This window comes from Opisthorchis viverrini (assembly GCF_000715545.1).
Source record: "Opisthorchis viverrini unplaced genomic scaffold opera_v5_77, whole genome shotgun sequence".
Classification (NCBI taxonomy): Eukaryota; Metazoa; Platyhelminthes; class Trematoda; order Opisthorchiida; family Opisthorchiidae; genus Opisthorchis; species Opisthorchis viverrini.
In genome coordinates this window covers 944,899-962,272 of record NW_008751733.1, presented here as the reverse complement: position 1 = coordinate 962,272, position 17,374 = coordinate 944,899, and the positions used below count along the sequence as shown (strand labels likewise).

Sequence of the window (17,374 nt, the reverse complement as noted above, 5' to 3'; positions counted from 1 at the left end):
TGCAGGGGGTTGGCCTAACCCGAGGGCGCAGGGAATAAGGCATTACTGTCTCATTCCTGATGCGGCTGCGCACAGCAGGTGCCTTTTGAGCAGCACCGGGCTCTTTGGTTTTAAAAGTATTTCGACCGTATTGGATAATGCGCCGGCGGTCACGGTCAACCGTTGGGCGATCGGAGTGTGCGGTTTTTGGGGCCGACCTATTCTAACCCGTCCTTCCTCGGAGGAAGGCAGCATCGCTGCTTCCATAAATATGGACATACTAGTCGCCTGGGGGAAACACCTTACTGCCTTCACACTCCTGTCGCAGAGGACAGTACGACTTTACCCCCAAACCGCCTCGTAGCATGATTACTCGTAGTACGGGGTCTCGCTGCTCTTGGTCTGGCTGCTCCCCTTTGGCCCTCCTGACATGGTGCACCTTGTCACGTCAAGGTGGCAGCCTTAGGTCGGGAGTTACCAGGTCCAAATGAATATGAAATCGCAGTAGACACTCATGTGTGTCGGATACTGTGACTTTATTACTCAAAAAGAGCCACCACACCTGCAAGCATAAGCGACGTTGAACAGGAAAGGCCCGGTGTTCTGACAAAGTGCTATTGTGATGATTTATGGCAGCAACAAGCAATATAACAGCAAATCCATAACCAACAATCGGTAGTTCTTTGTTTACCAGCCCCTTCTCAAACGCAGAAATCTCATGGGTTCCAGAAATTTTCCGACTGGAAATCTACCGATTGGTTTTGAAATTTTTGCAGGATACCAGTGATCTGTCGTCTAAAGCAGCAGATGCTGTCAAGCAGTTGGAAGACCGAGCCAAGCTTCTATGTGGAGCTTGCAAAACCGCTTATGCAAACAGATTTAAAGAGAGGTTCTGGATAAGAATGATTCTATTGTTACATCACAGTATCACAAACCAAAGAAACTCAATCATTCAGGTTCACTGTGAACAATTTGACGACACAAGCCAAAGTAACTCCAAAAAAGGCCCGGGGAAACCATTGATGACCAGTATATCAGTATGTCTGAAATAACGTGATTGTAAACAGAGGGATGATAATAACAAGTGTCGTGAAGAAAGTCGAAATGAGGGTTTTCGAAGGGTTTCATCTGTCAAGGGCTGACCGGATGTTCAAGTTTCATTCGTCATTCGCAGTAATTCACTTGTGACCTCATCCCGATTTCCGTCATGGGACTCTAGAAGCGTTTGAATGGTGTCATCCTGAATGCTCGGGAAAACTTCCTTGATTGCCTGTATATCCTCCGCAGTAATCGGTCGAGCTGTCTGTTGTTGGCCTTGGGCTGTGACAGAAGGAACATCAGATGTGGGTGGAACCAGAGGACCACAAGGAACAGCTAGAATATGGAAAAAGAATTGAAAATCATCTGGTTATAGGCAACTAACAACAATCGGGAAAAAAACTAAAATAAGCATGACAGGCTGATCGGTAAGATCATAAACTTGCAATAGTTCGTCCACGGCAAAAGCTACTACACTGGAAGATGTTAGCGGACTGGAAACGAAAATGTTGGTCTCCTATTCTGCCAGGCACTGCCGGAAATTATCTACGCGGAAGCGAGAGAATAAGGCGGCCTTATCATTTATCACACCTGATTTTGAGCTGTAAATGAAATGAGGTCACGAAAATCTGACACGGTTCATCCCGGATGAGGTTCACCTGGGAACTATGAAAGGCTAAACTGAGTGATGTTGAGAACCGCACATCAATGAATCGAGCGCAACACCGTGGAATCGGTGACTAGATTAGTATGCTTCGTGGCCTAGTCCATGGGACGAATTCAGCAAAAATCAGTCAGTTTTCTTGGAACAAATGAGAAAGAAATTACTTAGCTACAGAAACACGGGGCAGATCCGGAAACAGAATTCCTCCTCGTTGATAAAATTATCTTCTCTTCTGGAGCGGAATATGTCCATTTCCATGCTGTTGTAAAGCTGTAATAGGCCACATGAAAAGTGCTATTCGAGCGGCCATTTCCAATGAAGCATTTAAAGAAGCTAGGGCACTAAGAACGTGATCCACAAGAAGTACACGAATTTTGAACCGTCTGCTACTCGTTCGGCATATACTGGGGCTAATGAACATAGATGCTTATGGATAAATGCGTACAAAGGGACTAGACTTGACGTACCGCGTACAGCATTGACACGATAACTGGGATCCAGTCTCAGGACGGTCTAGAGAGAAGTGACATAACAAGACAAGAATTTAAGGTAAAAAAACGTGAAAAATGAAGCAGTGTTATGGTAGAGGAACAGAAGAACAGAACCCAAATTCTCCATCTGGGGGTCCTCTAGAGGGAGAACGCAATGGGTCACTATCGAAGCATTACATCTAGTAGTAAAGTAATGAGCAATATAAAGAACAATCGCCTTTACCATTCCTCACTTTCATTGTCGTTACCACTGATATTTCCGCGTAAGAACAGTCTTTCTAACCTAGATCGGTAGAGATTCGTCGCGTCCACGCAGTGGACAAAAGAAGAGCATCCAGGCATCTACAGGGCTGCTCATATCCCACGCTACAGTAGGGCTTTAGAGCAGTGGAAGTGGCGTCAATATACCAATGGCGGCAGCACACTGCACACGCATACAATGAGCGATGTCCCGAGAAGGACTTGGTATATGCTTTTGTCCCTATTGAGGCGAGATGGCTCAAGTGGTTAGGGCGCGAATTTACTGACCCGAAGGTCCGTGGTTCGAACCCGATCTCTGCCTCTCGACTTCCCCTGCCTAGGCTTTGGGCTAACCTGCCAGTACCCAAGCCTTCGTGTTTATTTCGGGTGGCATGGCAGCTAGGCACCGGAAGGGTGTTACAGCTGAACGATTTTGTCCCTATCTAGATCGAAATAGGAAAAAATTGTTTAGACGAAAACACATCTTCCCGAATAGGATACACAAAAAGCATAAGCCTTGATCCCAACATACTATTCCGAATGGCCAACACTGAAATACACTGTACAGCCTAACTTAACTTCGATGACGGTTTGTATAACAAGGCAGATAGTCTGTTTCATGATAGCATCAAGCACCACCATTTCTGTGACGGTCTTTAAAGACATTCACCTCCTCCAAGATGGCAGTCTTATCAGTGAAAGGTGAACTCACTAGCAAACCACCTACCAAATACGGCTCCTCAACGGTGGGCGCTGGTTGAAGAACGACTATTCACAGTCCTAAAAACATCGCAGATGAGCCTAATATAGAGCGGGACGTCATCGAACTATCCTAATCGGAATACTTTAAACAGCTTTACAATTGGCAAAGAAAATCAGCCGAACCGGTACTCGGCCGCAATGAGGTCATGAACACGAAAATTATCATTAATCGCTTGGCACTGTCTATAAGCAACTTACAGGAAACAGGCCCGAATAGTCGGACACCCAAAATAGGCTGTTTGGAACGGGAGTGTATTTGTGCGCGTCTTTTCGGAAGGAACCTATCAGATTGTGATTCACGTACACAGTACGGATTCACCTATCACACGCTGAAATATCTACAAACAAGCCAAAGTAATGCTACACGCAAATTGGGCAGAGCCAAGTGCGTCATATCCGAAGGAATAGAACCAGGAGATGAACGGCAGGGAACAGTTTCAAAACTCGTGGCCTACAACTTTTTAGTCAAGTGGATGTGCTGAACACAAGAGATGATTTGTTGTAGATGTGTACGCGTTCCAATCCCTACAGGGACGTACAGTTTGCTTGTGTATCTTTTTGTGGAGGTTTCCTCCTGTAAATGAAGCCAATCTATGCTGGAAAGCCGAGAAGCACTGCACACCTGTTTCATCTTTATTGGGAATCATCACCAGTGCGCATCTCATGAAACTCCGGAGAGTCCCAGTGGAAGAATAAATTTCACCAGATGAGTGAAACTTCCCTCTGAAAAGTCGTTGCTTAAGGAGCCAGTCAACAGGTGTGATGTGGATCCCGTGATTGAAGGATGAGCGGCGCTATATCCTGTCTAAGTGCGAGTTAATCACACTGCTGATCAGCCACTCGTGGCCGAACGGTTAGGTGTTCAAACTACTAGCCACGAGGCCGCTGGTTCGAGACTCCACGGAGTTTCGTGAGATGCACACTGCTGATGATTCCCAATAAGGACGGGACAGTTGTACAGTACTTTTCGGGGCATTTCAGCATGGATTGGCTTCACTTACGAGACAAAATCTCCACAAAAATTCCCAAATCTCTTCTTTCCAAGGTGAGTCGCAGCTGCATTAGGGGAAGATGTTGAGCCCAGTATTTTCTTCATGCAACTGTATAGGATAAAACGCACAGCAAGATGTCCGTTCTCTTCTGTTGGGTAGCCTACTTAACGGAACGGGAACCCGGAACCTTTTGGTCAAAAAGTTTGTTGTTCAACGTACCACATTTTTATCAGGACCATAGCATCGACTCATATACGTTATGAGCTCTACTGGAACGGCGGCAGTATACACCCCACGAAGGTCAGTCACAGTATTCGGACGTTCTAAGAGCCCTGTCAGTGATCGCCCACAAAGACGTGATCGACTTCGATGTACCGTTATGGTTACGGTACAGATGTTCCACCTGCGACGCGCCGTAACAATCCTTATCAGGACGCCAGCAAGCGCAAGATAAATAAGTGAGTGTGTATAAAAATAAATTCCGGGCCAAATCAGCTTCTCATCCCATGTTCGAGAGTCGGGTTGTCCAGAAGGAGCGCTCAGTGGTCTCGATGGTGTGGATACTGCATTGAACACGAAAGCTGAGGACGCCCCACCCGATAGAGCTCTTTGAGACACCCAACAGTGTGCACCCAGAGTGACTGGGTCTACCGGAACACACAACCAACAACCAAAAACACGAAATTTATTCGTCACCGCGGTAGCTGTGGTCATTTAAGGGGAAAGTACCATGCTTCTCAGCATGATGAATTCGCAGATATTAACGGTCTGACTGGAGATTCGAAAGCTCCAGTGAAAAGAATGGATGAATATGAGACACATAAGCAAAAGCTTGGCAAGGATATCCCTGAAACTGACAACCGTAGTTGTCGCATGTATTGTTTATTTGTTTATCACCCCACGAACATAGCCTTCAGAGNTATTGATTCACTGATTATCACCCCACGAACATAGGCCTTCAGAGCACTCAAATCGGAAAAACCGCAATCAGACGTCGATGGTGAACCTATATTCAGTACTGTAGTTTCGAAACACAGGTTAGGCCCAGAAACTGAAGGTTGATCTTTTCGTGTCCACATAGCAGCTTGTTCCCCTGTGACTAGTATGGGATTTGTTGCTTGTCGTCAGAAAAAAAGTACCAGTAGCGAGTGACTAGGAAACTATAAAACGCGAGAAAAACCAGATAAATGAATAGTCTAGCTCGAAAACCAAAACAGTCATGGTCCGATCCCAGTCAGGTCTTGAGTTGACCTGTGTCCATGATCGAGACAGGGAATGATCTCATCAGGACAATATGTCGATGCCACGTTGTCCGTACGCTGACGCTTGATCTGTAGACCCAAGACTTCTCGAGATAATTGGTAGTTGAAGTCTGTTCCAAATTAGGCGCAAAAATGAGGCTCCTGTGAGTATATCCAGCCCAGCTCACACGCTTTTTACTAAGGCGAACAAACAAACAGTAATCTATGTTGAGAAACTTCCGAAGGTGACAGCGTAATATGTCACATAAAGGGGTCAGAGTGGTCAACCTAGGTTGCCAGAGATGGGACATCCTAAAAATCGCTTGTAAAATGTCATTATCATCGTCATAAAAATATGAGACAACATTGCCGTCGACACTGATGCTTCACTGCCGCACAACACAGTTTATCTAATTATGTGTAAAGCCTTAGAACGAAAACGGAAAAGAGTGGGTGAAGTAGGGGACCTAGTCTAGCCCACACTTCCAAGCACTCAGTCAGACAATCTGGAGAGAAATTAACAGCATGAACACCGATAACATCGATTGGCTGCCATCTGTTGCAATGTCTCCAGACAAGCACAGGCGGGGTCTCGAGGACCGCATCCTGGAAGGCGTACAACACCAACAACACCCAAACTCTTCGTGCTCTCTTTCATGCCTTTCTGCCAAGTCATGCGCTGTCCACCTCGTGGTTTGCGCCATCCTGGAGGCACGGAGGACTACACTCGTCCCGGTAGACGGCGTTACTGCATGCGTAGCACATAACCGAGCCATTATAGCCGGTGATGCAAGATGTTTTCCCCGACTGAAGTGCCTGCCGCACAACCGAATACTCGTTTTCTAATCACCTCGTTACTAACATGCTGACGCTATCCAAAACCAGCCACACTTCTGAGGCATCGGTGGTCGAAAACCTAGACACGCCTTATATTATTTGTCTATAAAAGCCGCGTTCCACAGCCATACAACACAGCTCTCACTGTAGCCTGGTACACGCGACCTATAATACCCTTTTTTGACGCCACAAGTGACACAAATTAGGAAACATGATTCGGGCCTTTGAGATTCTTGCAATGACTTCGTGAGACATTTCCATCTGACCTCATATAACTACAGAGGTATATAAGATTCTCCACGAACTTAAGAAAGTCCCCGTGAATTGTAAGGGCTACGCTCCGAAGCATGAATTCGCACTTTGTAGGTAAAGGTGCATGCTGAAAGATGGTATGATAGTGGTCACTGTATTCAACCTTGTGTCTGGGTTTCGTCTTCAAAGATGAAGTCCACGTCATCTGCGTACTCCGAATCAATCAATCATTCAGCTGTAGCACCCTTTCGGTGCCTAACTGCCACGCCACCCGAAAGTTGCACCAGGGCTGGGATACTAGACAAGGGAAGTCGAGAGGCAGAGGCGGGGTTCGAATCATGGACCTTCCAGTCAGTAAATTCGCGCTCTAATCACTTGGGTGACCTCGCCACCCCCCCATACTCCACATCGAAAAGTTTCTCACCAAGAACGACTTGAACAAAGGGGTTTTGAAGACAATCCAGCGTTTGCCTTATTATTTATCAATGATAAAAGAGTGAAGAGAGTGGACATCCTTGTCGGACACTTTTTGTAAGGCATTTTACAGGCATCTCACTATGCATTGTCAGGCGCCAAGGAGTATATGAATATAGGGGCCTAATGGATTTGCTCCTGAGGACCAGTCGGCCGAATCAGATGGAGCAGTCTGCGGACGTTTCAAGCATTTTTGGCATCTCCCATTTCTTCGGCCTTTCGGGGTCCACAAAGCTTCCCGGTCTGAATGGACACTCGATATCACCTGCCTTCGGATGATGAGTCAGCTTGAGTTGTAGTTGTCAGCGGGAGGACTCTGTCACTGGGAGTCCGGCAAAACCACGTATCTATCAGATATCCTATGTTTGGATGAGGTCGGTTGGGTTACAAGACAGACAAAGTTCCGGCTTTGCGTAGCGCCTTGGATATCTGTTCCCAGTAGCCATTAATATCCGACACGGGAACACCCGGAAAGCTTTCGAATACTCGGTCCTGATTAGTTTGTTTGATTTCTGGGTCTAGTACCCTCACAGTGGCTAAGCGAGGGGTGCACGTTTTGTGTAGACTTAAGAAGCGCAATGAAAAACGGTACCTCATCAGCGCATGATTGGGGTCCACTCTAGTATCCCAGAAGAAGCGGCTGGCAGTGATCGACCCTCGCCACCAGTAACCGACGGCGATATGGACTATTTGGATTCGGGACTGGTTCGTTGGCGGACATCACGTTGTCAAGCGATTGCCGCTGTCCCGGAATTCGCTACTCCAAAGAAACAGTCTGTGATCAACTCATAGTTGAAGTGGATGTATTCCGTTGTCCATGCGTCTTGTATCCAAATCCAAAACTACCACACAATTGGGCCACAGCAGTTCTTGGTCTATCTGGACATTCGTGTCAATACCAACCACAACGATGTCTGAACATATGGCTCGTTGTAAAAGAGCATCTGAAGTGTCATACTAGCTGTCTTTGGCAGATTCAGAGATAATCTGTTGGAACGCGAACAAATACAATAAACAGGGTGCCTTCTCAGAATTCTCCCACAGACGTTGCCAAACGAACCGTGCAAAAGCGACTATCGACGTTTATCCAATCAAGCAGAGACGCTTCCGCTCGGTAGCTCAGAACAATACCCACCGGTTGCAGAGACATCCGAATCACCAAAACCTGGAAGAAAGCAAGGAGGCAGTCAATTCAATTGCAGTACCTGTGTCTGACAGGCAGCATACATCAATGCAGAGGGAATCCAGCGTACTGGCATCGTATTCTGTTTGCTTCAGTATGCAGTTAACTAGACTGATCGGGGTTTGTAAACAGAATTCGAAGTGTTTAGAGTTCATACTGAGGTCGGACACAAAAGCTGCAGCTGAGCGTGATTCGTGGCGGGTATAGCGGTCACGTTTGGTGCTGAGACATGCAAAGATAGCATTCAAATAGGGGTGGGGTAGGGTAGGAGGCAAAATGGGAAGGTATAATAAGGTAGGCGTCAGCAGTGGCACGTTTTCGTGTTTTCGATCAGCTGTACGAAGCAAGTAAGAGATCCAGCCGGTAACACCACGCGACGGCAGATGTGGCATGAGACTATTGATAGTCACGTGTCATAGTTGTACGTAGGATGGGATACTGCCATCACACCGGAAGTCAGCGGTGTTTGGCAAGAAACTGCGAATGCATTACCATCTTTATGGAACAAGTCGCCACCTATTCCAAAACCAACATGGAGAGCCAGGAGACTGTGCTCGTCAGACATCTGTTCATTGATCAATCTGGTATGACACTGAGTGGGTGTCGCACGGACACTAGCCAGTATAGCTCAACGGGTTACGGAGGCACACAAAACGCCACAACACTGCAAGTTCCAGTCTCTTTATGACGCCACATAGAACGCTGTGTAGAACGACAATCTGTACAGAATGTGACAGCAGATAGCATAACCAAAGATTGATTGTTACAAAAAGTTTCTACCCGATTTGTGCTTGTGTTTACATCGGGGGCGTAATCAATCACAGGCTAACAGACGCTCTGGGAATGGAGTAATTTGAAAAAAAAACGTATGCACACAACATCCGCAACAAACCCTATCATTTGATGCCCTTTGTGAAAAGTCGTCACAAACTACCAACTTACCCTGATCCGCATAGCTAAATGAATGGTTCCTTCTAAGTCTTCCCCCTGCTTTCCACTAAGTTCATACCACATATCCACGCACTCGCCCTCCAGAATGGCCTGTGGTAGTGGAATGGTTGCCCACGCAATTTTCGAGTCACTCAATACGAGGCCTTCGTTCATCAACACGATGGAAAGTAAATGCGTGTCACTGCGTAGTGGTCTAAATTGGTGGAAAAAATCCAAATAAGTCATAATGCATCTTAAAACGAACCGACGGTCAATACAAGCTACCAAAAAGGAGAATAGACATAGGGGAATCCCCCTGTCGAAAAACTTATGCGAGAAGCTTACGCATGACTGGCGCAAAAGCATGATCACTCACAATCTGCAAACTTCATTCCAAACAGGATGTTTGGATGAACTCATGGCAGTTTGTGTCTCATAACGTGCATCACCCAGACGAACACGGCAATACGGATTCATTGCAGTCAGACCATAGTTTTTTACGAGACGGGCCTAGAGGAAAGGTTAGATAATGCTAGTGACTCAAAAGTAACAAACCTCATTAATGACCAGCTCCAAATAACGTTCCTCCTTTTGGACAGCACCGCGGGCACGCAGGTCTTCGTTGTAAGGTAGAACTCTGAGGAAATCATTGGGAAGGGGACACAGCAAGCACTAAAACTGTCATACATGGAGTGCCCACATTACCTGTTGCCGTTTTTCAGCAAGTGAAGTGGCACTAGGAGTTGCTTCGGTAACACTGAAATCAGTGGCCATTTTTGCTAATGAGATTATTGGTTGTGTAGTTCGATGACGAGTGTAGCCTGACAAGTGAAAACCGGAAAAAAAAGATGAGGAAGCACCTGCGACTGGAGTGAAGGTTTAAACGGGACATATTGCAACCAACTGGGAAAAACCGGCCACACGTACATCATTAAAACTGGACGAAGAATACCCTTCTGTCGTTTACTAATAAGTCAAGAGATGTAACTTCGTAACTGTCCATACACTACCCGCACTAAGGTCAAGGACTAGCAGTCAGGTTGATTCAACTGGAACGAGGACTGAACAGCTCACCAACAGAACCAGTACAATCACACGCAACCTTAATAAAAGTTGGAACTGTGTGCGAATTCACACTAACTTTGACAAAACTGTTACATGAGCAGGTTGATGCAAAGCAGACTTTGGATAACCAAGAACTGCCAACCGAGTGGTGGATCACGGGTTGCATTGGTTCGAATTTCATTTATCAGGGTCAGGGAGACCGAAGAGGGCAGAAAAGAAAAAGAACAAAGAGCAATCGTACTGCGAAGAGGAAATTCATAGATTTGTGGCCATTTCTTACACAAGTTCATCGAATCCAATGATTCCAGTGGTACCAGGTAGTGACAATACTGGTGCTTACCAACCGAACAACTACAAGGGAATAATTTCCTAAAGGGTAGAAAGAAAGGTGAAGGACTTAGGGTCACGGGAACCCATGTCCTTAAGTAGTATGATTAAGAATAAATATGCCTACAACTTTGGACAGCACCAAAGTAGGCACATTTGAGCACTGGCTGGATTGGTCCAGCGCTTTTTGTAAACCTCACACGAAAGGCTCAGTACACGACGACAGGCGAGCCGTAGCTAGACAGTCTGGCCGGGAAATCACAAAATACGCACCACTGGGGTACGCTGCGTGCCATATCCAGCAAGGCTTCCAAACAACAGCAAGCAGGATCACGTGAACCAAAGTCAGGAATATGCAGTCCCACAGCACTCAATTTGACTGCAGTCACCTTCGTTTCACGTCGCCGGGCCAGGCATGCCCCCGAGGACCTAAGGACAACAATTGCTTGGAACAACAAACAACGATTTCTTCGGAAGACGGGGCCTGGGCATAGATGGTACATGTCCCAAACCACCCTAACTTGGTAAGCTTGGCCATTCCACTCCGCTACCAACTATCCGCTTACACACAATCTCTTCACGGACTCACCGTAGTAGTAACCATTGCTATGCTAAGGAAGCAGCTGTGGCCAGACGATTGAAGGTTCTGAATGACCTCAGATAAGGGGTGGGGGGTGGGACGAGTCTCATAAAGTAAGACCACAAAGTAAGAACCGTAAAGTAGGACGGCTCTTACAGTTGCCCTATACATACAGCCTATTAGCTTCAGTGAGATCCGGCTCTGACGCCATAAATGATGCAATTTAGTAGACACCGCTCGCGTCTCGATCACCTACACATTACCTTTCTCTTCTAGATTACAATCACGGCTGAAACAGTCTTTGAAGTATGGAAACCGATCGAGAAAAGTCAATTTCTTCGTCCTGCAGTTTCAGGGAATCACAAAACGACGGGAGAGCTTGGAATAAGACCCTACACTTTGAAGCTGCAAACATCATGCAAAAGGTTGGGACCACCTGCGATATTCTGATCAAAATATTTTGCCCGAACATGTAGTCGCAAAAAGCGACGCTGTCCTGAAAATGAGAGTTCATCAATCTTTCTCCAGGAATAGTTCGGTACCATAATATATGGTCGCTTGAATCACTTTAACGTCGATTACGAGATAGAACAAAAATTCAAAGTGGAACAACCCTGGTGAATTCCACCAGTTATCAGGATCCTTCTGGTCAACTCACTGTACACCTTAACTCGACCAGAGGCATAAGAAAACGGGGTACCAAGAATGTTTACAAGCTTCAAGGGCATGTTCCTTTGGCCAAAATTACTTGAGACCTAATGTAACCAAAGGGTCGAAGTTTCCTCGGATTTCGAGGAAATCCGCCATAGTCACTTGGCGGTACGTGTGACAACGTTCAAGCACTTGATGTAACATCGGGATATAATGAATGCACATTCTGCCAGGTCGAAATCCTGCTTGACGCTCTCGAACTGATGTCTCACATGCCGAAGATGGGAGTTGCGATATGAGGAAAAAAAGCAGGTATGCCACGAAAGACGTGAGTTTCATACTCCCATAGGCCAGTTGGTTCAGGTAGCTTTTCCGAACATAGGAACAAACAAATGGATCTAATTCTCTGGAACAGGGTCATGTACTCAAATCCGTGCGAGAAGCCTAGCCAAGTCGGAACACCAATACTCTCCTCCATCTTCGAACAACTCTGAGGGAAGCTCCCCTGGCTCAGCAGCTCGATGCCGCCTTAAGGCAGAAGAGCATGTTATTACTTCGTCAAATGAGGGTGATGTAAAGCCACAAACCACCACTCAAAATGAGCAGGTGGAATTAAACACAAGCACAGAGGCAGAGGACCCAGCGACCTAAACGCTGGGTTTTCAGTATCATCTTACAAGTCTTTAAATACTGTATTCTGGATTGGATGGAACAGATTAGTGTATCCCCAGCCCAACTGGCCTCTTCCGTTTTTTTAAATACCTAATCCCATAATACCTCACTGTATACACACAGGACACGTTGGGGATATCGTCTAATCCATCGTCCAGTCAAATTGTGCTGAGCCAGAGGGAGAAATGTGAAAGAGCTGAGTTCATCCATGGCGCTCTGAGATGCAGAGCCACGCTCCGGTCTTGTATGCGTGTTTCGGATACACAGCATACATCAATTTTAAGGGAGTACAAGGTTTCAGCAAGCATTGCCTGCTTGCCAATTTGACATGGAGTACGGACGTTAAAAGCTCCTATATAGAAAGGATCTCGTGGATTTAGAAAGGTGTTATTTTGTTTAATGTTTGTAGGCAGCGAGGAGCATAAGGACCTTCGGTCAGATGACTGACAGTCAAATGGCCCAGCGACGTTTGCTTGTGCAGTGGGAAGGGGTTGGGGAGGGACATCGGTGGACGCTGAACTGCGCGGGCAAATGATACTTCCCGGTTGCCCAGGCCGAGGAAGGGGGTTTGGTTGAGGTACCCCACCTTGAGCCTTCGACTCAAAAGTCTGACCCACAAGGCAGTGGGATGACGTAGGGTTTTGTTCGGGGACCCTGACCCTAGCCTCTGACTCAAAAGTCTGACCCACGAGGCAGTGGGAGAATGTAGGGTTTTCTTTGGGGACCCTGCCCGGAGCCGATGACTCAATAGTCTGACCTGCTCGGCTGCAGGGGGTTGGCCTAACCCGAGGGCGCAGGGAATAAGGCATTACTGTCTCATTCCTGATGCGGCTGCGCACAACAGGTGCCTTTTGAGCAGCACCGGGCTCTTTGGTTTTAAAAGTATTTCGACCGTATTGGATAATGCGCCGGCGGTCACGGTCAACCGTTGGGCGATCGGAGTGTGCGGTTTTTGGGGCCGACCTATTCTAACCCGTCCTTCCTCGGAGGAAGGCAGCATCGCTGCTTCCATAAATATGGACATGCTAGTCGCCTGGGGGAAACACCTTACTGCCTTCACACTCCTGTCGCAGAGGACAGTACGACTTTACCCCCAGACCGCCTCGTAGCATGATTACTCGTAGTACGGGGTCTCGCTGCTCTTGGTCTGGCTGCTCCCCTTTGGCCCTCCTGGCATGGTTGCACCTTGTGGAACGAAATTCCAGCCAGTGTAGCTCGCGGGATCATTGCAGCACTGAAGCCCGACCACCACGTCAAGGTGGCAGCTTTAGGTCGGGTCAGTCAGTACGCTCCAGGCGTTCTAGGGTTGCTTTCTGGAATCTGACCATCTTGATATCTCCCCGTTTTGGCTGCTCAACGTAAGACTGTCTCTCCGGGTAAAGTTGAAAAGGTTCCACCAGTCCTCTGGCGCGACCGGTAAGGCGTCTCGGTTGCGCAATGGATCCGTCTTGGACAGTAAGTGTGAAGCGTTGGTTATTGGTGCTGATCTTAGGAGTCAAAGGATTTCAAGGTTTCACCTTTGAAGAACGACTACTAGTAGCTAAGTAGAATCGATCTGAGCTAACTCAACTAAACCCATACTGTAAACCCATACTGTACTAGCAGTTAACACGTGGATGGACCACGGCAAAATGTGAGAGGAGCTACGCTAGCACGGTCCAGTGCTGTCCGTCCGACTTCTGTGATTCCACCACAAGATCACTGGACATCGCCAAGTTCTCTAGTCATGACTGATGTCAGGAAACCCACACCAGCAGACAAAGAGTAGGACGGCGCATGCAAATCCCTCAAACGACAAATAGTGGAGATTCTAAGGAAAGAATGAGAGTTCCGGTGGAGTTCGAAAGCTCGGGAGATGGAGGAAAGCTTTTGCGACCCGAAACAGCCGTGCCCCATATCAACTGATACAACCGACTGGTCCTAGTAAAGCAGTGGTCAGTGAAACCATAAGTGAAATTATGCAGCCCATTAATTCATCCACATAAACGTCGACTGGAAAGATAAGCCGAACACTTCGAAGAACAGTTTAGCTGACTTCCTGAGACACAGCCTGTGGAGATAGTGCATACAGGCGAATGAGATGTAGACCTCAATCGCCTGTCGGAAGAAGAAAAGTACGAAACACCTCTGCTGGAACGTGAGAAGCCACCACGACTGGACGGTCTGTATCTAACCCTCTTCAAAGAAGGCGAAGAACCCATGGTGATTCGTCTGACAAAGCTTGTTGGTGCTATATGAAACGAAGAGAAGGTACCTGTAGAATAAGACATGTCAACAGTTATCCCCATCTCCAAAAAGTGCACGCGCACTGTGTGAAAGCCACCGTGGCATCAGCCTGGCAGCTGTGACATTGAAGGTGCTCTCTGTTCTTTTTCTTGGAGGGAGGGTGAAACATACCTGTGAAAACCAACCTGGGTTCCATCCTGCCAGAGGACGCATCGATAATATTTTCACCCTCCAACAAATTCTGGAACAGCGACATTGTTTCCAGCACCCAACCATGCTCGTCTTCCGTAACCTGAAAGCTGCCGTCAAGTATTATGGCAGAGCAAAAGTGTTCCCCATAAATTCTAAGACGCTGTACGCCAACTTACACGGACGTATAAAGGTCAACCGAAGACTCTCACCTGAGTTCACCATATCCAGTGGTGTTAGGTGAGGCTGTTCTATTTCACCTTTCCTCTTCAACTTCGTCATTAACACAATTATGGAAGACTCACGCCAGCCTCTTATCCTTGCGACGTCGAAGTGCTCCCAGGGCGTTCGCCCACAGACGTCGAGTCAGCAGACGACATGGCTTTTCTTGGACCTGACCCCGTGGTAGTGCAGACAATACCAAATAAGCTAAATCCTACCTCACGGTTTGGAATGCGCCCTATACCTATACCTACAAAGTGTAAAGTGCCACTGCAACACTGGATAGGCTCAATCTCTAACCTCATGCTTGCACATGAGCCGATTGAGGTAGTAGACAGATTTGTTTACCTTAGCAGCCGTATCAGTCTCTGTGCCCTCACGAAGGGTGATAACTTCATCCGAATTGGGAAGGCAAGAGTAGTTTTCGTGAACCTGTATCACCTGCGGCGAGGGCGTGGCATTAACTTGTCCATCAAGGGTCGAATTTACAATGCTGCGGTCAGAAAACTGGCCGCTGGGCACCGAGGGCGTCAAGAGAATTTCAAAGTTTGACCTCGATGTCTTCGGAGCATTGCATGAGCCTGGTGGGAACACCAGATAAGTAATGCTGAAGTAGGTCGAATGGTTTTCGGAAGAGACGAATCGCCCACACTAGACGAAGTGATCACATTCACAGGTTGCATTTGGCGACGTGCTCCGTTTGTCAGTCGCCGACTTTGTCGAAGGGCGCTTTTCGCACAACCATGTGAAGGGTGGAAACGAGCCAAGGGTCAAACAATGACTTAGCAGAGAAGTATGAAAGTCCTTGCCAACTAATTATGTTGCGCTGGACTTTGCCGTTTCCCTGGATGGGGACCCCGAGACGGGGCACATCAATTTCCAGTCGACCCAGTAGCACCCTCAATGGTGCTCGCGCGCCCAAGCTATTGCCTTCATTGCGCAGCCCCCTCCAATATTTACCCAATTAAAAGTCCAATGACAGCTCTGTATTTACGCAACAATTTTACCAGCAACCACCTGCAGTGCGCAGCTATCTACTTCGTCTCCCTAAGCCGTCGGCAGCTATAACCACTGTACGGCAATTACGCGGTTGATGATGATGATCGTTGAATGGAACAGGGTAGGAGTTACGAGACAAAAATGAAGATGAGAGGTGTCGTCTCTTCGGCCCTGAGTATGTTCAGAAGCCGGGTCACAAAAATAGTGATATTCGTTATGGCTGATGCAAGGTGAAGAGTGCTCTACCAACCGAACGATCTTCTGACTAATAACCGTGTTTTCTTAAGCTTAGTTTTCGGACTGAAACTCCCACGCTAGCGTTCAGATCAAAACAACCACCAAAGGTGCACAATGTATATCAACGCCAAAACACTTATAAAGTGCATCGTATATATGGTATAACCGGGGTCAACGTGGGAATTCCGATGCCTTCTGTGTGCGGTATTGCAAACCGGCATTCGGCCAATACAGTGTCATGACAAGTTGTTGGGTCCAGATTTTCGACCAATCACAGCTCGGCTTGATGCCGAACCGACAAGCGACCCGGGCGGCTGAAAATCTTGAGCGGGATAGGCTTATTTAATATAGCAGCATCTAACCGAGAGCGGTCAAGCAGTATCGGTGAGTAATTCCACCTAACACTGACACACGAAACCCAAGTCCCAACCAGCGTGAACTGTGACCAGCCGCTCATCTAAGGGAGAGTCAACTTCCCCGAAAACCATCTGAGGTGCATCATCATTTGTGGTCTGATGCACCCGCAGACCCTTACAACGTCTCGGCGGCACCGTGACCAAACGAAGCGAGACTTCGAAGTCCATTCAGGTAAGTAGGACACATTGGACCGCGGCATTGAACAACATACCCTTACACTTGACGTCGAGCTGTCAGCTAGGCGCCAAATATCGGAGATTACAAGCATTGTTCTTTTCTTCTGAATTAAAGAAATGACTTACTCTTCCATTAGCTCATCGGGGCGTATAGAGTTTTCAAGATAAACAAAGTTATTCACCATAACGAACAGTTCACCTGCGAACATGAAATCTGTTTGACACAATATAATATTCCGGTAACACCTTTCGCTTCACTGGTGTGAACCGCATAAAATCTGCGCAGCAGAAATACTTTGGTTGTTAAAAAACATCAATGTGCTCAAGTGTCTTCTCAAGAAGGAGCCGTATTGTCGGTTTATTCAATGCCTGCGTATAAACGCCAGAGATGTATTTCGAACTTTGCTGTGGTGTATTCACGGATTCACGGATTGATACACAGGATCGAGGCTTTTGTCCAAGTTTCCCGGGTCGGTTTTGTTCTTGTCGGTCAGTGGCTGTCGTTCACCTGAAAGGCAAAAGTGAAAAAA

General features: G+C 47.1%; 1 protein-coding gene across 1 annotated transcript; it reads right to left on the bottom strand.

Moving 5' to 3' along the window:
• Nucleotides 1–899: 899 nt before the first annotated feature.
• T265_04580 (hypothetical protein) lies at nucleotides 900–17,053 on the bottom strand (the record flags this gene model as incomplete). Its single annotated transcript, XM_009169355.1, has 7 exons — nucleotides 900–1,353; nucleotides 2,149–2,194; nucleotides 9,096–9,297; nucleotides 9,460–9,593; nucleotides 9,639–9,755; nucleotides 9,789–9,904; nucleotides 17,044–17,053. The coding sequence occupies 7 exons, from the start codon at nucleotides 17,051–17,053 to the stop codon at nucleotides 1,130–1,132; spliced, it is 849 nt and encodes a 282-aa protein (XP_009167619.1).
• Between the last annotated feature and the right edge of the window lie 321 nt (nucleotides 17,054–17,374).